The 24,642-nt window shown below is 39.4% G+C and overlaps 1 protein-coding gene across 1 annotated transcript in view; it reads left to right on the top strand.

Annotated features, from left to right (window-relative positions):
* The window catches only part of Lrrk (Leucine-rich repeat kinase), a 431,475-nt gene that overhangs the window by 127,028 nt on the left and 279,805 nt on the right, over positions 1-24,642 (top strand). Inside the window, exons 9-11 of the mRNA XM_090380151.1 lie at positions 754-1,099; positions 19,486-19,700; positions 23,632-23,903. Of these exons, the coding sequence (XP_090236277.1) occupies positions 754-1,099; positions 19,486-19,700; positions 23,632-23,903 (833 nt within the window). The remainder of the gene's footprint in view (positions 1-753; positions 1,100-19,485; positions 19,701-23,631; positions 23,904-24,642) is intronic.

The raw sequence follows: 24,642 nt of genomic DNA on the forward strand, positions 1-24,642 counted from the left end.
TGCAAGGATAGATGCAAAAATTTGCTTTCAGCCATAGAATGTTTGATTGTTGAAACAGACTTTCATCTGTTGTTGTGGAGGTGGGTATTTTGAATAAATTTAAGAATTAGTCAAATTATTAGAGGGGATGGACAGATGAGGTGGGTAGTTAAGGGTTTTTTGCTTGATGCTGGACAGATGAGGTGGGTAGTTAAGGGTTTTTTTTTTGCTTGATGCTGTATAAGCTCACTTCTTTTGATCATTACCTTGTATCACTACTAATACTACTAATTAAAAAATAATCAGTGATGCAGATTAAAACTGAAGGAATACTGAAATTCAAACTGATATAATTGTAAAAGATATGTTATTATTTTATTTATTTATTTATTTTTTAAATTTTAATTGTAAGATATTACAATATGTCCAAGCTGGTAAGTTTACTTGCCAACTTGATATCTGTAAATGCCGCCTTATATTGTGCTTGGAAAGCATCTTCAATCAATCTCCAAAACTGTTATAAGAAAATAATAAATTTTTTTATTTTGATTTATTTTAACATTACTGTAGATTTTAACTCTGTTTTATAACTTCTTAACTAAATAGCAGTAACTGAACATTCTTGTTTGAACTATTGTGAAAGCATTTTATACCAATGTTAGAATTAACCTAATTTTATTGTTTGCTGAAAGAAGACTTCTTGGAGTAGATTTAACATTTTATGATTAAGAATAATTGCTATATGGATATGATAATTTAAGTTCTTCCTTAAAGGTAATTGAAGGATCATTGGAAGAGGACTTGAATAAAGATCATCGGTGTCAATTAACAACGTTAAATCTTGCCCATAATGCTTATGAAGCTGTGCCACATATATTAGCATGTTTTGCAATTAATCTGTCTCGCCTAAATCTGAGCTATAATAGGCTTATAGACATGGGATCAGTAAGTAGTTTTCCTGCTGGCTTAAAGCATCTTGACCTGTCTCATAACCATATTCAGTCATGGCCTACTTTGAGAAAATTAGATCCTGAGATTACCCCAGACAGCATGACATGTTATAATCAGCATGAGGGCACTGTACCTGTCCCTACTAAGCCATCTTCTGGATTATCAACAGGTATTAGCTTTAATTTATTTTAAAGCTAATATTTTATTAGCTTTAAAATAAATAATAAATTTTTTATTTTCATAATTCTGTATTTTATTGATATGTTTTTGATGTTGTTATTGTAAAATTTATAATATGAATTGTCTAATTATAAATTGAACTTTTGTCACAAAAAACATAATTTCTAGATCGTACGTATAGCTTAGCTTAATTTTCAGCACTCACCTCATAGTAATCCGCTTAGCTGGTGGAGAGTTTTAAATAAATAAATAAATAATCTTTATTGTGTACAAAGGATGTATGCAATTTTACCCTTCACGGCAGGAATGCCAGGGGCTTCACATTGGCTGGTGTACAAAGGCCTTGAGGACGGGGCCCACATCGAAGTTCGGGTTCATCCCCCAGGGCCAACAATATAATACGTTTCAGTTAACTTATTCACAATATTCATAAAAATGTTATACAGTATTTTTGACATTATGTACAATATTATACAGACATCATTTTTACATTTATTATACTGCCACATTACTGTGCAGTTTGCCTGATTGGGTGTAGGTCATCAAGGATCTCCCTCCGGTATTTGCGGTCCTTGACAAATTTGTAGAGGTCGCCTTTGATTGCTTGTACTGTGATAAGCATCTGCTTGGGGAGGAAGCGGTTGCTGAGGGCTAGTCTGTTATGGTTGGCTATAAGGGTCGGAGCTGATCTCAGTCCGGGTTGAGGGATCCTCCAGCTGCACAGTTCCCATATGTTTGGCTCCGAGATTATTCCAGTGGTCATTTTGACAGTTAGGGCGAGGCGTCTTTCCATTATAAGATTTGGCAGTCGGGCAAAATTCAGTGCGGTTGCCATCGCAGTTGTTCTTTGCTGGGGTGGACGATGATGTTTATGTGTGACCCAACGAAGGAGCCAGTATTTGGAGGAGTACACACGCTTGATATTCGTGGGGGCTGCAGATGCCCATATTTCTGAGGCGTATAACACGACGGAGTATACAGAGGTGTATATGTACCGCCGAGTCACATCCAGATCCTTAACGTGAAGTAGTTGTTGTTTGGTAGTCCACCGCATTTTGCAGAATTTTGTTATGAGCTTGTCGATGTGGGGCTTGAAGGTCAGTTTGCAATCGAAAACTACTCCCAAGTCTGTTTGTGTATTTACCACTGGAAGGAGAATGCCATTTAGAGAAACTTGGACGTCAGTGGGTTGGTGCTTCAACGAAAAGACAATTTGGGCTGATTTTGCCGGATTAATAAGTAGTCCAAATTGATGGAGATAGGATTCTAAGTCGTGTAGCTTTCGATTGATCTTTTCATTAATTTTTGAGATATGTTCCTCCGGGTTGATCTGGGTGTGTAGCTTAATATCGTCAGCATAGCAGATTATGTCTTCTCTCTCTTGAACAAACGGAATAATGACTGCAGTAAATAATGCTCCGGAGAGGACTCCGCCTTGGGGAACTCCTGCAGTGATTTTTCTTGAGATTATATTTTGATCCGCTGTAAGGACAATGATTCTGTCTGATAGCAGGGTTGTGATAAACCACAACAAGTCGCCTGTTATATGGAAGTAATTTTCTAGGAGGTGAACGAGTGAGGGAATGCTGATTGAGTCGAAGGCAGCTTCCAGGTCGACATATGTAACGGCAAGTTCTGCTTTAGCTTCTAGTGCACTGAGAATGGTGCTGGTTATAGAAGTTAAATTGGTGACTGTGGATCTTCCGGGAATGGCATAGTGAATTTGTGGGGGTTTGTGAGGCATGATTTGATTGGTGATGGTTGAGAGTAATGCCTTCTCCATAAGTTTCAAGAGGCTGGAAGAGCGAGAGATTGGCCTGAACTGTTTAATGAGGGATGCAGATTGGCATTTAGGATGTGGCCTCACAGCATATCTGTTCCAGAGAGGGGGAAAGTAGTGCTGCATTAAGATACGGTTAAAAATTGAGAGTAGTGGATCGATGATAAACGTGCTGAGACACTTGATCATGAATTGTGGCACAAGGTCAGGGCCTGCAGTTGCGGTGGGTGGCAATCTATTCATAGCAGTTATAAGCTGCTTCCTGGTGATGCTAACGGTGGCGAGCATATCCGTTGGGATGTTGTTGACAGGTAAGTTGCCTGGATATGTTGGGGCCACATTGTTCGAGAACCGTGCAATGTAGTCCATCCATAGTTCAAGATCCAGTGTTTTAGGGATTCCTGTATGCCGAGAGTCGTAAAATGGTTTGCCTTTTTGTAGGGTTGCTTTTAGATGTTTTTTGATTGCAGATGATTTCTGGCGGTTGAACACTGCCCTTGCTCTGGAGAAGGCAATCCGATCTTGTGCAGTGCCTGACTCTTTCCATCTCTTATGCAGATTTTGTTTTTCTTGGAAGGTTTTGTTCAGTGGAGGCGTCCACCAAGCTCTTGAACGGGGAGTGATGCAGACAGTCCTTGTCGCTCCGTAGTTGGCAATGGTCCGGATCCACCTGGTCATGAGGTCCACAGCCAACTGGAGATCGCAATTGTTGAGAACTTCCCAAGGGATGGAGGATGCGGCTTCGAGACATCGTGGTGGATCAATGAATTTGGGAGATGTTATTATTTTTTTCTTTTTTGGGCCTTGAATATTGAAGTTAGGTGCGGCTAAGTGCAGGAGTATGGCAATGGGTTCGTGATCGGATCGAAAGAGATCGTGAGGGTTGTCTAAGAGGTCGCATGGTGCTGAGGAGAATACCAAATCTAAGAGATTGAGTCCTCTCGTGGGGTGGCAGTTGAGAAGGCTGATACCCAGTGAATCCATACTGCTAACGAGCATCCTACTAAGATGTGCGAGAGTAGGAGGAAGATTGAAATCTCCACAGACAATGTGCTTAGCAGAGGCGTGGAGGTGATTCACTAGCCAATGGATTACATCTTCAATGATATCACTGTTTGGACCTGGTGGAATATATACTGTTGCTATGTCTATCAAGTAGGTGTTAAGATTGAGGGACACCATGGCGGCTTCAAATGCAGGGGATTGGCTTACCACAGAATGTACCAATGAAAAGAGGGTGGTATTGTAGAGTATTGCGACTCCCCCTCCTCTACGATCTACTCTAGAGGAGCAGAGCATCTGGTAACCAGCCTGAGGTGCACAGGCAATGGAGTCCTGGCCATTCTCAAGCCACGTTTCAGCGATACAGAGGACATCCAGGGTTTTCGAGAGTAGAAGCTGTTCGACAGTGTCTAGCTTGTTACAGATACTTCTTGCATTTTGAAAGACAATTCGAATGGTGGTAGCCTTAGCAATCGGAGTTCGTACAGGTGGTAGGTTTCTTTTTTGGGGCCGCACTGGTCTATTGTGCGTTGTGATATGTACAGGGATATTAGAGACAGGTTTGCAGCCTTGGGAATCGACATCATAAACGGCTGGTAGTTGGATTGATTGATATGTGGACATATTGTTTCCCATAGTAGTTTTGTTCTCAATAGAATCATTTGAATTCTTCTGTGTTTCTATGGCTTGGCAGCTTGATAGTTTTAATTGCTATTGTATTTGTTGATGATTTTGGTGATTTATTGCGGTTCTTGGCGTCTGATCTAGGAAGGGTTTGACGAGAGTTCCAGGGGGCCATAGCCTTGGATCCAACACGAAGCTCATCATCTCTGGGTGGCAGGTAAGGATGAAAGATGCGTAAGTTGGGTACCTAGTTCTTCTCTGTCTCACATCAATATTTATACTGTGACGTTCTGCAAACATGGCCTTAATGCTGCCTGGTTTAGTAGTTGGTTCCAGTCGAGAAACAAAGATTTGCCCACGGGTCTGGACCGCTGTGATATTGTACGAATATGAGTGATTCCCCTTAATGGAGTGTTGTGTGCCACCTGTTTTCCCTCTTGGCTTCCACGTTCCATATTTTGATGGGTTGAATATATGATCCCGGTTTCTTTTGAGGGAACCTGTTGATCGGAGAAAAGAGACTTGGGCAGGGAGTGCATGCAGTTTGTAAGCCTTGCTGTTGGCATCTTTTGGATTTTATGATCGTCTTTTTGGCTGGTGACTACTTCTGCAAATGCGGGTATTAATGGACTCTTTCCAGTTTGAATTGTCTGCTCTAACATTTTAGGTTTGGTATTATTTAGGGTCGATACTGTAGAGCGGGCCACCTGAGAGATCTTCGAGTGGCTATCTCCGGTGATGTTAAATGCAGGTTTGGTAGAGTTATCTTCACTGAAATCTGCATCTTTCCTGTTGAGCTGATTAGTGGATTGTTCTCTTTTGCTATTTTGAAGGTTGGGTTCTGTGGTAGAAGGCTGGTTCACTACAGTGAATTTATTTGCAGCTACTTGTGCCTTGAGTTGTTGTACTTCTTCAAGTAGGCTTGAGTTTTGGGCTTTGATTTGCTTAATCTCATTAATAAGCATATTCAGCTGCGTGTTTATGAGCATTACATAATCATCACTTATCTGCAGGCAGTTTTCCCTGTGCATCAAAGTTGTTACCGTTTGGCAGCACTTTGTGGCCGAGGTAGCTACATCATATATTACTCCTCCAGGGAGTCGTGGAACGGCTGTGCTTTGCAACAGAGACGTGGAGGTAGCGCTGTCATCTGTGGGGGAATGATTGTCGGCATCGGCGATTTGTATCTGCTGATCGGAAGTTTCCGGTGTGGTGCTTATGCTGGGGTGTGGTAGGATGGCTTTATTTTTCTGTGCGGATGATGTAGTTTTGGTTGATGTGCAGGGTATCTCAGTACGTTGGGGAGGTGCCCTTGATGCACCGTTGAGGGAGTCACTGTCAGGTATTTCCTTGCAAGAAAGACATGAAAAATTGCGTCTCCGTTGCTTGTTCATCTTTTTTAAATCAATTTTGAGGCATGATCCACAAAACGAAGCGTAGCACATAACACAAATAATGCATAGGTCAGTGTTTAATTTGCATAATTTACATTCAGCTGTGGTGAAGACTTCATTTAACTCTGTCATATTTGGATATCTGATGGGAAATGCTCGTGTTTGAAGGTTTAACCGGCTGAATTAGTGGTACAGTATTTAGTTCAGAAAGCTTGTCACCGACTTTAGGAATGCAGTTAATCTGTTTCCGGGGGAGGGGGTGAATTTCCAGGAATTAGTAATTGACGCGTATCGCCAGGGCAACTGATCGCAAGTACTGTACTAACTTACAGCAGTGGAGTCTGACCTTGATCTGTAGCCGGCAGCGGTAAGTGGTGCTGGTCAATTTTCCGAGCGTTAATACAGCTTGATCATGTCCGATTATGAGATTCTGTAATATGAAAAGGAACTGCAAATAATAAATACCTGGGTGTCTTGGTCGCCTTGAAGTTGGTGTCTTCTTCTTCAGAGTCACTTGAGGAGTATAACGATACTAAAATCACCTTATAAACTAAGGCATAACTTCATTAATTTTAATGATTATTGAGAGCAACACACATACGTGACTGTACGGTCCGGCGCCACCTATACTGTGTTTTACCACATACATAGTGGTTACGGGATTCTAATAACGTACAGGGATTATGGGTTTAAAACTAAGTTGTGGGTTATAAAAAATTTTTTAAGAAAGGAAAGTGCACCTTCCATTCCAAGGTTGCCTAATTAAATTAAATTAAATGAAGAAAAAAATAGAAGCTAATAGTCGTGCACGAGCGGCTTTCGAGATTCCTCGTCTTCAGTTTGCTATAGTGGGAGGAAAAGGAGAGCGCGCTTGAGTTATGTACGGGTTGGGTTCCCGAAATGCATTTCAGTGCACGTGGAAACTTAATGTGTGCTAAATTCCAAATGGGGGAGAAATTGGCGGGAACCTTTTTGTTTAACACGTTGAGTGATGTATGGCGCTTAAACCATTCGATGCAGTACAACAGCAAAATTCGGGACATCAAAAATTTCCAACACGCGTGCATACTACCACTTTATCTTGAAACAGGCCTATGGGACTGGGAATTTCCATACTATAATAATTAATGATAGACACCAGCCAGGAATTAAACTAAAAATTTACTATACAATGAAATAATATACAATGAAATATGATGCAAATAAAATAAAACACTGATTAAATTATAGTTAAAATATAGTTAAAAACAATAAAATTAATTAAAATAAACTAGGTTAAAAGCGATAAAACAATACAATCTGGAGCTTTCGGAGAACTGCCGTCTCCTTCTTCAGCATACTACCAGTGCTACAACACATCCTTAAGTAGCCGGTCCATGGCACTCATGCACGTGATCATCAGACACATGATCTACATTCTCCATGCGCGTATCGGAAATGGAAGTGGCTCGGGAGCGTGTCAAACAGAAACGGTCATCCCTTCTGAGGACAACTGCCTCAAACAGGGGGTGTAAACGGATCCCCCTGTCCCTATTAATAGTATTGTGACTGGATGAACCGATTCGCAAGCTCTCGAGCCACTTGCGTTCCCAAAATCCATGGGCGCGGTCGGTAATGACCGCGTCTTCAGGGGAGATCCGATGCTGCTTTTCCCAGAAATGCTCTGCCACAGCAGACCTCGCATAGTTAGCAGTCTTGATAGCGGTCGTGTGTTCCCCCAGACGGGCCTTTAAACGTCGGCCCGTTTCCCCCACATAACACTCCTCACAATCCGGGCACTTAATCTCGTAGACCACATTGCTAGTATGGTCCTGGGCTACGGGATCTTTAACTTGGGATATCACTGTGTGCAACCTCCGACCCGGAAGTTGCACACAGCGAGTCTGGCACTCCCGCAATGCCCGTACAATACGTTCTGAAAGGCCCGGATAGTAAGGAATGTATGCAGTAGCCACAGGGGCAGGCCACTCCCTACGATTGGACTCAACCCTATGAATATATTTGTCCAAGACCCTCTGGGGGTATCCACATTTCCTGAGGTCTGCCGTGACTTTGCAAATTTCTATTTCCTTTTCTTCAGGGGTACTACAGTGGGTCCCCACCCTATTCAACAATGCCCTGGCTACACTGTTCTTATGATGACAAGCCTGTGCTGAGCTATAATGAACAAATTGGCCACGGCACATAGGCTTTCTATAGATCGTTGTTTTTAATCTAGATCCATCTCTGCTCACCAAGACATCCAGAAACGGGAGGGACCCAGCTTCTTCCACCTCCGAGGTAAATTGTATAAATGTGGAAAAGCTGTTGAGCATATTGAGCACCTCATCTTCCTTTCCCTTTTTTAAAATAGTGAAGGTATCGTCCACATATCTCCTCCACTCGTTCATGGGGAAATTCAACTGATGAAACACCCTAGTTTCCAGTTCCTCCATTGCCAAATTAGCCACAATGGCACTGATGGGGGAACCCATGGCCGTGCCATGGACCTGCTTATACATAACTTTTTGAAACACCATGGTAGTGCTTGCGAGGCAAAATTCCACACCTTTACAAATATCATCAATGCTTAGTAAAGATCTAGCACTAAAGCAATCATCTCGTTCCAAGGCCGATCTTACACAATGCACCCCATGTTCAATGGGGATACATGTGAACAAGGATACCACATCAAACGAAATCATGAGTTCGTCTTCACCTATAGATTGGCTTCTTATAAATTTTATAGATTGTTAGAGGAATCCGTGGTGGTGCGTAACAGGGATACTGGCAACTTTATTCATAATCTTAGTGGCAAACAATTTACCAGAGAACAGGAGGAAGTATTGAGCCTGGGTCCAAAGTTTGCTTTGGTTCCTGCCAGACCTCCCATTGCAGAGATAGCTATGGGAGTGGAAAAAGCCATCAACAAGTTACCTGTTACCCAAGCTGATGAGATACGGGTTAGGGTTGCGGCTATTTTGAGTCAGACCAGGACAGCACATTCTAATCTCAGTCATAAACATGAAAGAGCATTAAGACAACTCAGAAAAGATGAGGATATCATAATGTTACCTGCCGACAAAGGCAGATCCACAGTGGTACTGAATAAGGATGATTATTGTGCAAAAGCTCTGGATCTTTTACAGGACAGCAACATATATAAAGTTACCCATCGAAATCCGTTAGCTGGTTTGGAGAGACAAGTCAACAACATTATACAGGGATGGCATAAGGCTGGTAAAATAACCAAAGAAGTTTATTGGTCTCTTCATGCCTCAGGTTGTCGATTACCTCGGTTTTATGGCCTCCCAAAGACGCACAAGGTGGGCATTCCGTTGAGACCTATAGTATCATTTGTGGGTAGTCCCACTTATGCTTTATCTGGATTTTTAGCTGGAGTCATCTCTCCTATGGTGGGACGCTCCAGTTTAGTAATCAGAAACAGCAAGGAATTTGTGAACTTTATAAGAAGCCAATCTATAGGTGAAGACGAACTCATGATTTCGTTTGATGTGGTATCCTTGTTCACATGTATCCCCATTGAACATGGGGTGCATTGTGTAAGATCGGCCTTGGAACGAGATGATTGCTTTAGTGCTAGATCTTTACTAAGCATTGATGATATTTGTAAAGGTGTGGAATTTTGCCTCGCAAGCACTACCATGGTGTTTCAAAAAGTTATGTATAAGCAGGTCCATGGCACGGCCATGGGTTCCCCCATCAGTGCCATTGTGGCTAATTTGGCAATGGAGGAACTGGAAACTAGGGTGTTTCATCAGTTGAATTTCCCCATGCGCGAGTGGAGGAGATATGTGGACGATACCTTCACTATTTTAAAAAAGGGAAAGGAAGATGAGGTGCTCAATATGCTCAACAGCTTTTCCACATTTATACAATTTACCTCGGAGGTGGAAGAAGCTGGGTCCCTCCCGTTTCTGGATGTCTTGGTGAGCAGAGATGGATCTAGATTAAAAACAACGATCTATAGAAAGCCTATGTGCCGTGGCCAATTTGTTCATTATAGCTCAGCACAGGCTTGTCATCATAAGAACAGTGTAGCCAGGGCATTGTTGAATAGGGTGGGGACCCACTGTAGTACCCCTGAAGAAAAGGAAATAGAAATTTGCAAAGTCACGGCAGACCTCAGGAAATGTGGATACCCCCAGAGGGTCTTGGACAAATATATTCATAGGGTTGAGTCCAATCGTAGGGAGTGGCCTGCCCCTGTGGCTACTGCATACATTCCTTACTATCCGGGCCTTTCAGAACGTATTGTACGGGCATTGCGGGAGTGCCAGACTCGCTGTGTGCAACTTCCGGGTCGGAGGTTGCACACAGTGATATCCCAAGTTAAAGATCCCGTAGCCCAGGACCATACTAGCAATGTGGTCTACGAGATTAAGTGCCCGGATTGTGAGGAGTGTTATGTGGGGGAAACGGGCCGACGTTTAAAGGCCCGTCTGGGGGAACACACGACCGCTATCAAGACTGCTAACTATGCGAGGTCTGCTGTGGCAGAGCATTTCTGGGAAAAGCAGCATCGGATCTCCCCTGAAGACGCGGTCATTACCGACCGCGCCCATGGATTTTGGGAACGCAAGTGGCTCGAGAGCTTGCGAATCGGTTCATCCAGTCACAATACTATTAATAGGGACAGGGGGATCCGTTTACACCCCCTGTTTGAGGCAGTTGTCCTCAGAAGGGATGACCGTTTCTGTTTGACACGCTCCCGAGCCACTTCCATTTCCGATACGCGCATGGAGAATGTAGATCATGTGTCTGATGATCACGTGCATGAGTGCCATGGACCGGCTACTTAAGGATGTGTTGTAGCACTGGTAGTATGCTGAAGAAGGAGACGGCAGTTCTCCGAAAGCTCCAGATTGTATTGTTTTATCGCTTTTAACCTAGTTTATTTTAATTAATTTTATTGTTTTTAACTATATTTTAACTATAATTTAATCAGTGTTTTATTTTATTTGCATCATATTTCATTGTATATTATTTCATTGTATAGTAAATTTTTAGTTTAATTCCTGGCTGGTGTCTATCATTAATTATTATAGTACTACCACTTTAATAGCTTCAAAACTAATTCAGCAAGTACAGAACTAACACAACACATCCAATCTCAAAATCACAACCCACTCATCGATTCGGCCATCACAGTAGTTAAATTAAATTCTAGCTACAAAATCCTTGAAAACGAAGCCCTCGTCATCGAATGGTTTAAGCGCCATACATCACTCAACGTGTTAAACAAAAAGATTCCCACCAATTTCTTCCCCATTTGGAATTTAGCATGCATTAAGTTTCCACGTGCACTGAAATGCATTTCGGGAACCCAACCCATATATAACACAAGCGCGCTCTCCTTTTCCCCCCCGCTATAGCTAACTGAAGACAAGGAATCTCGAAAGCCGCTCGTGCGCAACTGTTAGCTTCTATTTTTTTCTTCATTTAATTTAATTTAATTAGGCAACCTTGGAATGGAAGGTGCACTTTCCTTTCTTAAAAAATTTTTTATAACCCATAACTTAGTTTTAAACCCATAATCCCTGTAAGTTATTAGAATCCCATAACCACTATGTATGTGGTAAAACTCTCCACCAGCTAAGCGGATTACTATGAGGTGAGTGCTGAAAATTAAGCTAAGCTATACGTACGATGTAGTTATTACATTACAGCACATAAGGACTCCTTAAAAAATCAAAAAACATAATTTCATATTTAAATTTTTAGCATTAGCATTAGTAGAGGTATATGATGCATAAAAGCAAGCTTATACGGCATCAGCCAAAAAAAAAAAAAAAAAAACCTTCCCATTTCACCATTCACTCCAAAAGTTTGTCTAGTTGTGCCTTGAGTTTATTTAAGCAGTGAACTTCCACAACGACAAATGGAAGTTTGTCCCAGAAACCATCCACTGGCTAAAGGCAAATTTCCTCACATCTATTCTACAACTGTCTTTCCTTAATTTGAATCTATGTCCCTTCAGGTTCATAATCTGGGCAAGAGGAAGAAACCCATCAGCTTTGAGCTTTCTCAATGCTGATGGGATTCTTCATTCAAGGCCTTATACACCTCATTTAGATCACCTCGCACGTGCCTAGTCTCCAGATGCTGCAATTTGCAGAAATTAAGCATTTCTAGGTAAGGGCAACCTTTTATTCCACTCACCAATCTTGTTGCCCTTCTCTGTACTCATTCCAACTTCTCTACATAAAATGAGGCTTCCAGACCTGTGTGGCCTTATCATTTCAAGGATACAAGGATATAATCACCTCCTTCTCCCTGCTAGCAAAATTCCTGTATATCATTGACCCCATGAGCTACTCTTTCAGCCCATCTGCACTGCTTAGAAAACTTCACATCTGACTGCACAATTACGCCCAGGTCTTTTTAATTCTCCACTATCCTGAGTGTAGTACCACACAGTTGGCACGTTACTCTGGGGTTACTGCTACCCATATGCAGTACTTTGCATTTGTCAATGTTAAACTTCAGTTGCCACAACTCAGCAGCCCATCTGCTCAACTTTTCAAGATCCTGTTGCAGTAGCGTACTGTCATTAACAACCTTACCAACCTTCATATTTTCTGCAAACTTGGGCACTAAGCCTGATATAGCTTCATCAATATCATTGATAAATACAGAACACGGCAATGGGCCCAACACGGAACCCTGGGGGACTCCACTAATAACATTAGTCCATGAAGAGCAGTTTCCATTAATTACCGCTCTCTGTCATCTCCCATTCAACCATCTTTTATCCCTAATAGAAACTTGCCCTTAATGTCATACTGCTCCAATTTGTACAGTAGTCTTCCATGTGCAACAGTATCAAAAGCTTTCCTAAAATCCAAGTATATGATACCAAAATTAATTTTTGCATTCAGTTCCTTTGTGACCACATCATAGTATGCAATCAAATTGGACAGACAAGACATCCCCTTAACAAACCCATGCTCTGTCTGAACAATAGCTGCAGTCTTGTCTAGATGATCCTGCATGCTTCTTTAATCATTGACTCCATTATTTTCCCCATAACAGAAGTTAAATTAACAGGTCTAACATACAAATTTGTGCAATAGCATCATGTTAATATGCAGCAAACTCTGAAATAGCTGAGAACGGCATCATTTTAGGTGTATCTCATATTGTGATGTGAATATCTTCACAACGATTTGCCATGATATTGCATTACAGATGGAACAAACTTCCATTTGTTGTTGTGGAAGTTGATGTTGATAGCTTAAATAAATTCAAGGAGGAACTGGACAAACTTTTAGAGGGAATGGTTGTGTGAAATTTTTTTTTTTTTTAGCTGATGCTACATAAGCTCATACACTTGTTTTCTTGCATCACATGCTTCTATTACTATTACCATAAGTAACATTTCACCAATGGAGAAGACTATTGTCACTTATTCTCAGCGGATACTACCACCCAGATGGCACCATTTCAAGGCTATTTGGCCTATCCTTGGTGGGTGTGTAGGTACCCTGGTGATGTAATGATGGTGTATGAAGTGAATCAAACTAAAACGCTTTTAGGGCTTAAGCCTTAGGCTGTGTGAAAGTTTAACTGACATACAAGTTTGTGCAATAGCATCAGTATGCAGCAAACTCTAAAATAGCTGAGAACGGCATCATTTTAGACTAGTTTTAGTTTAGACTAACAGGTCTGTAATTATTCTGGTCACTTTTTGATCACTTTGTGAATTGGGCATATATTTGCACATCTCCAGTCCATGGGGACCTCTTCTGAGTCCAAGGATGCTCTCATAATCATAGCTTAGGGTTTGCTTACTTCCTTTGCTTCCTCCTCTAATATAACTGGATAGCTCCCATCCACCCCGGGTGTCTTTCTTATGTTTAACTTTAACAATTTATCCTCCACTTTTCTCTCAGTTATTACAAAATCATTTGGCTCCCTGTTAAAGTTTGATATTCTGGCCTGCACTTTCCTACAGAATTCCTTATGTAGATGCAACTACTCATTCAGTTTGCCAGCTAACTGAGCAGAATCATCATCAATTGAACCATCAATATTAAGTGGACCAATCTGATTCATCCCCTTCCTTCTAGAGTTTACATAAGTAAAGAAGTCTTTGCTGCTTTTCTTTGCCAAAGATTTCTTGTAATCTGCCTTCACTTGCCTAACCTCCTGTGTTACTTGATTACAGACTAGCTTATATCTACCATAGGCATCTGTGTCTCCTAATAATTTTTACGTATCCCATGCATTTTTCTTCTCCGCCATGAATCTCATTAGTTCACCTGACATCCATTTAGGCCTAAGCCTTAAACAATATTTCCTAGTAGCTTCCACGATTACTTCCGTGAATGCTTCCCATTTATAATTTGCTGTTGGTAACATCTTTAGTTGGTCCCAAAGGAGAGAAACCCTAGCTTAATTATGTATCATGTAGACAACACTATCAGCAAAGTGGACCTTATTACTGAGATTTTTGCCAGAAACCCTTTCTCTGTTATGACCAGATCCAAGAAAAATCTCAACTGAATTGTGGAGACCACCCCAAAATTAGAAACATCCTTGACAATCAGAACAGATTGTTTGTTAGCTGGGCTTCACACTGCTTCAGACATTTTATTCCAGTGATGAAATGTTTTAATTATCTTGGCTTTGACCATGCTAGAAGCAATCCTCCTGCAAGAATCGTGCTGTCATTAGTCACATCTGTAAGGACTGGTAAAATCAACCTGCAGTATGTGCAAATTGTAAAATAGTGAACAATCCATGCATCCATTCTGTAAGAGATGGCACCTACACTATGTATAAACAAGCAGCCAATAACCTCCACTCTCAGACCAGTTATGGATCACAATCTTAAGCAATACACTAATAAGCTGCAGTTAGCACATATCAGTGCACAACATTCAGTATCAGTGGCTAATCATTTGACACGTTATGAGGGAAATGGATCTGAACCACTTGCTTCAGGAACCATATTGTGTTATGGGAAAGACAATTGGATAACTTCACTCTTTCTGGAAGATCCGAACTATGGATCTTACCTATAAGGGTGCCATCATTAGTCAGAATCCTGACCTGGTTGTTATGAGATTACAATCCTTTGTACCTTTCACAGCCTGTGTTATGATTAAAAGGGTGCATTGGCTGCTTGACATTACCATTGTCCTACTTCCAATACAGTGAAGAACTACAACCTTACATTGCTCAGCTGGAAAATGCTTATGACTTACTGGGCATAGGCATTCTTCTCATTGCGATGGATTTCACTGTCAGGTCTACACATTGGCATAATGAAACAACTAATCATCATGGCCACCTCTTGAAGGAGTTTATTGCCTTTGCTAGTCATCTTGATATTCTTAATGAACCCAGAAACCCTACAACACACGCTTCTGCCATTGAAGAATCCAATTCAGACATCACCTTTGTTTACTTCAGCACTGACTAGGCTAGAAGGATCTTGGATTGGAAAGTTCACAAATTGCAAACCAATAGTGAATATGCTTAGTCTCTCTTTTGTGATTGCAAACACCAGTACTCCTCCCCACCACTGCAGCCTTTAGGATGACAGATTTACTACCAGATCAGCTAAATGAGGCAAACTTGATTGTGTTATCTTAGAAAGAATCCATGTACTGCCCCCTCAGTATTATACCAGCTGAACAGGTTACAGAAAGCAGACTTTAACCAAGACCTCAAGTAGGCTTATAGCCTAACCATGAAAAAAAAAACCTGCCTACCCAGTAGCATGTCCTGGTGGACGCCCTGAGTTTGTGATCTTGAATGTCTGACTTCAAGCATGCCTGAAGGCATATCAGAGGAATTACAGGACCTTCACTTGTAGTAGTAATAGTAGTTGCGGCATGTGATGCAAGAATGCAAATGTATGAGCTTATGCAGCATCAGCCAAAAAAAAAAAAAATCACACCATTCCCTCCAAATGCCTGTCCAGTTCCTCCTTAAATTTATTCAACCTATCAACTTCCACAACGACAGATGAAAGTTTGTTCCAGCAATTAACCACCCGCTGGCTAAAGGCAAATTTCCACACATCTATTCTACATCTGTCTTTTCTTAATTTGAATTTATGTCCCCTTAGGTTCGTAATCTGAACAAGTGGAAGGATCCCATCAGAATTCAACCCATTCAAGGCCTTATATACCTCAATAAGATCACCGCGCAGGTGCCTAGTCTCCAGCCACTGCAATTTGCAGAACTTAAGCCTCTCTTGGTAAGAGGATCCCTTCATTCCCCTCACCAATCTTGTTGCCCTTCTCTGTACACGCTCAAGTAAATCTACATCCTTCCTAAAATGAGGCCTCCAGACCTGTACGCAGTACTCAAGGCGTGGCCTGACCATTGCCTTATACAGAGGGACAATCACCTCCTTTTCCCTGCTAGCAAAATTCCTATATATCATTGACAAAACCCCATGACCTGCCCTGGCAGCCTGTCTGCATTGCTCAGAAAACTTCATATCTGCCTGCACAATTACTCCCAGGTCTTTTTCATTTTCTACCACCTTAAGTGTAGTACCACACAGTTGGTACGTTTCTCTGGGGTTACTTCTACCCATATGCAGTACTTTGCATTTGTCAAGGTTAAACTTCAGTTGCCACTTCTTAGTCCAAATTATCTAGATCCTGTTGCAGTAGCACACTGCCATTACTGTCATTAACAACCCTGCCAACCTTTGTATCATCTGCAAACTTCGACATTAAGCCTGATATACCTTCATCAATATCATTGATAAATATACAAAACAACAGTGGACCTAACACCGAACCCTGTGGGACTCCACTAATAACATTAGTCCAAGAAGAGCAGCACCCATTGATTACTACCCTCTGTCTTCTCGCACGTAACCATCCTTTTATCCATTGTAGCAACTTACCCTTAATGCCATTTTGCTCCAATTTGTACAAGTCTTCCATGCGCAACAGTGTCAAAAGCTTTCCTGAAATCCAAATATATGATATCAAAATTATTTTTTGCATCCAGTTCCTTTGTAACCACATCATAATATCCTATCAAATTTGTCAGACAAGACTTTCCCTTAACAAACCCATGCTGTGTCTGAATTATTGCTGCAGTCTTGTCTAGATGATCCTGCAATGCATCTTTAACCAGCGACTCCATTATTTTACCTGGAACAGAAGTTAAACTAACTGGTCTGTAATTACTCGTGTCACCCTTCGATCCCCCTTTGTGAATTGGGGATACATTTGCACATCTCCAGTCCGTGGGAACCTCCCCTGAGTCCCAGGATCTCTCATAATTATGGCTAAGGGTTTGCTTAGTTCCTTTGCCGCCTCCTTTAAAATAACTGGATAGATCCCATCCACCCCAGGTGCTTTTCTTACGTTTAACTTCAACAATTTCTTTTCCACTTTGCTCTCAGTTATTACAAAATCATTAAGTATCTTGCTACAATTTGATAACCTTCTGCCATTTTCAAACCTTAATAATTCCTCATGTGTGAATGTAGATGCAAAATACTCATTCAGTTTGTTTGCTATCTGAGCAGGATCATCAACAGTCGAACCATCTATGTCAAGTGGACCAATCAGATTCATCCCCTTCCTTTTAGAGTTTATATAAGCAAAGAAATCCTTGCTGTTTTTCTTAGAATCTTTTGCCAAGGATTTCTGGTAATCTGCCTTCGCCTGCCGAACCTCCTTTGTGACCTGATTACAAATTAACTTATATCTGCCATAGGCTTCTGAGTCGCTTGATAATTTATATGCATCCAAATAAGTTTTTGTCTTCAAATAAGTTTTTAAGATGACTATAAATGGGTATATTAACATAATCTAACATGAAAAACAAAAGGCATGGTGTCACTTTATCCTTGGGGGAGTGATACATAAAATGGTGTGCAACGAGCTGTCAACCAGTGCCATTATCAACTCTATAATGGACAGTGGATCTCTTAAAACCACAAATTGGAATGACACCATGGAAAAGATTCCAGGTGCAATTGTCATCAAGGTTGACCTAATATTGGGAAGCACCCAACAACACATAATCATCACAGACAATGTAGATCACGCTCCTCCATTCATGGAATATCCTCACATCTCAAAAGATGAAGTTGACCTAGGCATTCAAAGGGTCAAGAATGACACTTCTCAGCTAGACCCCACTGAGAACAGATTCTCTTCTATGATCTTCTCACTGAACTCTTTAACTCTCTTGCTTTCAAGAAGACGACTTTCCTCTGTGTTGGAAGCACAGAGTCCTCCATTTTATCCCCAAGGATCATCCCACCCAGCTGTCTCAGAGGCATATCGGCCAGTTGCTTCCCTACCCATTCTGGGTAAGGTCTTTGAGCACTTGATCATCTCCCTGCTCGAGCAACCTTTTGAAGAAAAGAAAAGACCATGACCAGCTGCCATCAGTTTGGCATTAAAAGAGAAAAAATTCAATGATTGTACTTTCCTATATTCTACACATTCTACACACAGTTAATAACTTGGCAGAGCAGGCAGTATGTCTGTGCTGTTTTCATGACCAGTGAATCCAGCTGCTTCAAAGAAGTTTACAGCCAAGTTGCAACTCCCTCCTCAGTTACTGCTACAGGAAACTCACTATTTAGACCCTATATTATTGGCATACTAGATCTATTTATAGAGATTGCTTGCCATGTTCCATCAGTAGGCCCACTGCTAGAAAATATAGTTCTAGGTGAATGGCTTGCCTGCTCCTTTCCGGGCACTATGTGTGTTCCTGTGCTGCTGACGTGGTCCTCCTGTTCAAGGACTCCACTCTAGTTCTGCCCTGGTTGTTCATGCCACTGCTGTGCTCAGTGCACTGAATGAATAAACCAGTAGTGTAGATCTAGAGGGAGACCCTTGCATTAGTCTATGTACAACAAAAGCAGAACCATAATGCTAAAGGTTAAACTGGATGTACATAGACCCTCAAATGTCTGTCGACTGTGTCAAGTATCTGGGCATTATTCTGGATGACAGGCTGTCTTTTTTTTTAATTTTTTATACCAAATCTGAAATATGTGAAGGATAAATTCAAGGACTTCATCCCTATGATATCACACATCATAGGCACGGCACAATTGGGGGGGCCTTGAAGAGAGGTCACTCCAACTAATGTAAAAGCCTATTTCTTATTTATTATCTACAGGGCTGCCATCTCATTTGAGTAAACTAAGTTCTAGGGGAATTTACACTTAGTTACATACACAAGGGATCATAAATATAAATCAAGAGGGAATAATTGTAGACTGAATGTCCAAAAATTTTCCTTTAGTCAAAGGATCATTGACTGTGGCAATAAACTTTCACTTACTTTGTGGAGGCTGGAAATTTATCCAAATTTAAGGAAGAATTTGATTAATACTTGAAAGGAACAGGTAAATGAAGTGAGGGAAAAAATGATATTAGTTACTTTAGTTTTTAATTTAAATTTGTATTTATTTTATTTATTTTTGGCTGGTGCTACCTAAGCTTGCTTCCTTACATCATTTTGCTAAAACTAATATTAAAATTCATATTTAAAATAAAACATTATTTTAAAAAAATATTATTTTCATACATTTTGTATTTTAAAATAATTTTTAAATCATTTTCACAGTTCGCAATTCATCTCCTGGGCTTCACTCTTGGGGCTCAATGAAGTCACTTAGTAGTTCTCTTTGCATACATCGAAGGCACACAAGGCTAGAAAATTTACGAACCCTCATCTTAGCTGATAACAGACTTGACCGGCTTGTTCTTACAGTGGATGACGAGGAGGAAGAAGAAACAAAATCTCAAGATTCCTTAGATTCCAGTTCAACTTCAGGAAGAGTAAGTCACTACTTCTTTAAAAATAATAATAGCATGTAGAGTTTATTTTTTCTATAGCACAATATATATGAGGTGTGGCAATAAAGTTCTCAAACTGGTACAATAAAAAAGAACACAAAGTTAAGGAGCTCAAAAATGTTTTGTTTTTATTCAAAGTAATCATCAGGATTGAATGCTCTTATTACACCATTCTGAAAGTTTCTGAGAAGAATCAATGAAGGCATCCAAAGCGATGATGTTCAGTTTAGCAGTTATGTTTTCCTATGTCCTCAAAATCCAGAAATCTTCTTCCTTTAAGAGCAGATTTCACCTTTGGAAAGAGGAATATGTCCACTGATGCCTGATGGGAAGAGTAGGGTGGATGGTTGATCTGTACAGCACCATGTTTCATCAGAAATGTCTTCACGACAAGTGTGGAAAGGGCAAAAGCATTGTCGTGCAACAAGAACCAGCTACCTTTCTCTCAAGATTGTGACCTTACCCGAGAAATGTGTTTCTATAGTCTTTGACACATCTGTACTTAAATGCAGCATCGACTCTCTCTTTCTGGGTATAAATGCCTTGTGAATCATGCCATTTATCGAAAAAAATGATCAGCATTATCTTGATACTGGACTTCTGTAAACAAAACTTACGGGCCTTGGTGATGATTTTTGAAGTCCACTGCATGCTCTGACATTTTGTCTCTGGGTCATACTGAAACGCCCAACACTCATCTCCAGTGACAGTACAGTCGAAGAAATTAGAATTGTCTTGACAAGTCTGGATGAAGTCTTTGTGCGATGATACTCTTTGTTGCTTCTGCTCATCTTTGAGGCTGTGTGGCATAAATTTTCAATCTTTTGCTACAATATCCTGAACTTTTGTAACTCTGTCCTGATTTCGAGAGGTTGACAAATGCCTATTTCTTGGGTCATCGTAAACATCCTCACTTCCATCTTTGAACCATTTATACCATTGAAGCACACAGGTATAACTTAACCTTTCATCACCATAAGCAGTTTTTAACAGGTTAGATATTTCTGTTACGGATTTTCCCAGTTTAAAGCAAATTTTGTTATTCTTTTGTTGCTCCATTGCAAAATTATAACACAGAACATTAACCTACTAACAAAACTAGTTGTTACTTGCAACCTGTCAGTCTACTAGACATTCTCTGTGTCACCATCTGTTGGAGGAAGTTTGAACTACAACATACCATTTCCATTTATATTAAAACTTATCAAATGTGACTGCAATAGCACCAGTCCAGGTACTTTATTGCAACAACTCATGTATATGTAAAGTTTGGATAATTGAGTTAAAGTAACTTATACAATATGGAGATAGCAGTTTATAACAATTTTATAACATATAACAATTATGTAAAAAAATTATATGCCAAATGCACCTAAATGCGCTTAGCAGCTGCAGAGAATACAAAAGTATATATTTAAGGTTAAAGTAATTAAGCGAGAGATAGAGCTAACATATGGAATTGTAAAGAACACAGGGTGCTAAAACTAGTAGGGAAAGGATAGAGAGAGAGAGAGAGAGAGAGAGAGAGAGAGAGAGAGAGAGAGAGAGAGAGAGAAGTATTAAAGGTGGATGATAAGGAAAGAATGCGAAAAAACCTAAATGATATATTGAATTATAAGAAATTAAAGGCTAAATTAGAAAGCCAATTAGAAAGCAAGAAGGAATGAAGCTATAAAGCAAAAATAAATGATTAAAATAATTGCAAAGAAATAGCAAAAATCAAATAGAAGGTGGATAAATATATTTTAATGTTATAAAAATCTAAATATAAGAGAAATAAAAATTAAAATATTTGAAATATTTGATGCATGCTATAATAGATTGATACATAATGCAGGTATTTCATTGGGGGACTACACCCGATTTCAAATATTTGAAATAACATGAAGAAAGATTTTTTGATCTGGTGATTTATTAATATAAAGAATCTGTAAATGAGCCATAGTAGATTTACTTCATTCTGCAATGTGAAAGTGTAAATATACAAGATTATGTTTATACTCTGTGCACTAATTAAAAAAGTGATGGGAATGCACTGTGGATATATGCTGTGATCTGATTTGTGGATATATGCTGTGATCTGATTGAGGCATATAAGACCTTGAACGGGTTCAGCAAGCTGAATGCTGATGGGATTCTTCCTCTTGCTGAGATTAAGAACCTGAGGAGGCTTAGATTCAAATTAAGGAAAGACGGTTGTAGAATAGATGCACAAAAATTTGCCTTAGGCAGTGGGTAGTTCATTGGTGGAACAGACTTCCATCTCTTGTTGTGGAAGTTAATAGCCTAAATAAATTTAAGGCTGAGCTGGACAGGCATTTGGAATGAATGGAGGGGTGAAATGGGAGGTTTTTTTTTGGCTGATGCTGCATAAGGCTTGCTTTCTTGCATCGTATGCCTCTACTAATTCTAATGCTAAGAACATACATCTTCTTTTGATGCCGTCTCCTTATTGGAGGTTGGCGATCACCATGCTGTACCTCTCTGTCTTGGCAAGATGAAAAAGATCCTCAGCTTATCTACCAGTCCAGTTGCAGGTTTCTCAGCCCTGAAAGTTTCCTCCTCCCCATTCCTCCCTTTCCCTCTGTTTTCTCCTCTGTTATTACTTGGAGCAGTTTATATTTCTCATTTCTAAGGATGTGTCCCAGGTAGGCAGTTTTCTTTCTCTTCACTAAACTCAACAGTTCATGTTTTCTTCCAGCTCTTTTCAAGGCTTCAATGTTGGTGATTCTGTCTAACCAAGATATTTTTAGCATGAGTCTGTAGATCCATTCGTAGGCATCTATTTTGTTCATGCTAAATGTTTTCAGAATCCGGCTTTCAACTCCATGTAATAGTATGGACCACACATGGCATATAACAAATTTCAGTCTGATTGACAGATCTAAAGCTTTGTTACACAACATTATTCTATATTTTGTGAAGGCAACCTCTTGCAATTTCTTGCAACCTCTATTCTCATCTTTATTTCTGCTTCTGAATCTAGATCAGCATTTAGCCAACTACCAAGGTATTAACAAACTTAAATACACAGAAATCCAGGCCACAAGATATTCTGGTGTCATTTGATATTAAATTGATGTTTACAACAATCATCTATAAGATGCCAAGAACTGCCTCAAAAAAGAATTTAAGAAGACATCCATTTAGAATACATAAAACCTCTGTCCATCAATGATGTGTTTGTGGGAGAGTCATTTTAAATTCCAAGATTTTTTATGTGAGCAAAGATATTTTATGTGAGCAATTGTTTTTAATATAACCATTTATGTGATCAATTTTAATAGCCCACATTGTTTTGACATGAAATAGTTGATGACTCTGAGCACACTCCTCATTCAGTAAGTGATGCCTATTTTCCAGTGTTGTTATAAAAATCATTTATTACATTTTTTTTTAAATAGTGGCATGCTGTAAAATTTGTATCCAGGTTCAGAATTAACATAAAAGAATTAATTTAAAAAGTTACTTTCCTTTTATTTTGCAAAAATCAAAATAAAACCAGTATTATTAATATTATTAATTTTTAAAAAAGGTTCCAAAATACTTTCTTAACAAAATTTCTAGCAGAATAGCTGATCTATACAAGCTTTATGGATTTATATTTCTGTTTCTCAAAATTTCCTGTTGAAATCACCATAAATAAGTAAATTATTGGTTTTTAGAGGTCAAACCTTTTATAACAGCTGTGTGCACTTTTATCTTTGGTGTCAAATTGTTACACCAAATTGTATAACTCATTATAAACTTTATAAACTAACACATTTTTATAAAATAAGAGAAAGCTAATTATAATATTAAATCAGGCTGGATTAAAATGATTGTTTTTTTATTATTAACTAATTCACATATTTAATATATTTTTAATTATGGTCGCACCTTCTAGGAGAGTCAGACTATGATCCGAAGCAAGATCTTATTTCCCAATTTATCTATGTTGGATGTCAGTAATAACAATATCAGAGACGTTCCACTATCTGTTGCCGAGCTGTCTAACTTATCAGTTTTAAATGTTAGTGGTAATGCAGAAGTGTGCTGTTTACCACCTGAAATGGGACTTCTTAATAAGCTCTGGAATCTTAATACCCGAGGCTGCAGTCTCAGCGAACCTCTGAAAAGTATGATCGATAATAAAAAATATAAAACAATGGATGTAATAGGTTACTTGAAATCCATCCTAGAAGAGTGAGTAATTTTTAAATCCTTTTTTTATCTTACGTTTTAGGAAATATCTGGAAATTGCATATTTATTTTTCATAAGTCTTAGATTTATTTTATTTCTCTTATGTCCTTATGTATAATATGTACCTAAGTATAAGATGAGGTGAAATGTTGTATTATATTAGCATTTCATAAAGAGTCTCTCAACTGATCTCCTACACACACACACACACACACACACACACACACACACACACACACACACACACACACACACACACACACACACACACACACACACACACACACACACTTTATTTACCCATAGATCTGTATCAATCGAAAACAAGTTTATTAAATTAATTTTGAGATTTCGAGAAATACATTAATCTTGTAATTCAAAGGTTACTTTGTTAGAAGTAAAAAAAAAAAAAAAAAAAAAAACCAGCTTTTTTTTTTTTTTTTTTTTTTTGTATTCCTGTATTTGATTATTCATTTATAGCAGCATATTAGATTATTATATGGCCTATGATTATGTGGCTGAGTTATTACTTATTTCCTATTTATGTAGTGCACCGTAAATTAGATTCCCTGTAAACATGTCTCATTTGGAATTATGGAATCTGTATAAGAAATAGAATTTTAAAATTTTATTTTTTAAGTATTTGAACATTGCTGTTTATTACAATATTTTTACTCTAAAGTACAGCATTATTTAAAAAAAAAACAGGATAGTAATGCCGCATTTGCCATTTAAAATGTT

This window comes from Mastigoproctus giganteus, chromosome 8, assembly GCF_048544385.1.
Source record: "Mastigoproctus giganteus isolate SK-2022 chromosome 8, ASM4854438v1, whole genome shotgun sequence".
Lineage (NCBI taxonomy): Eukaryota > Metazoa > Arthropoda > Arachnida > Uropygi > Thelyphonidae > Mastigoproctus > Mastigoproctus giganteus.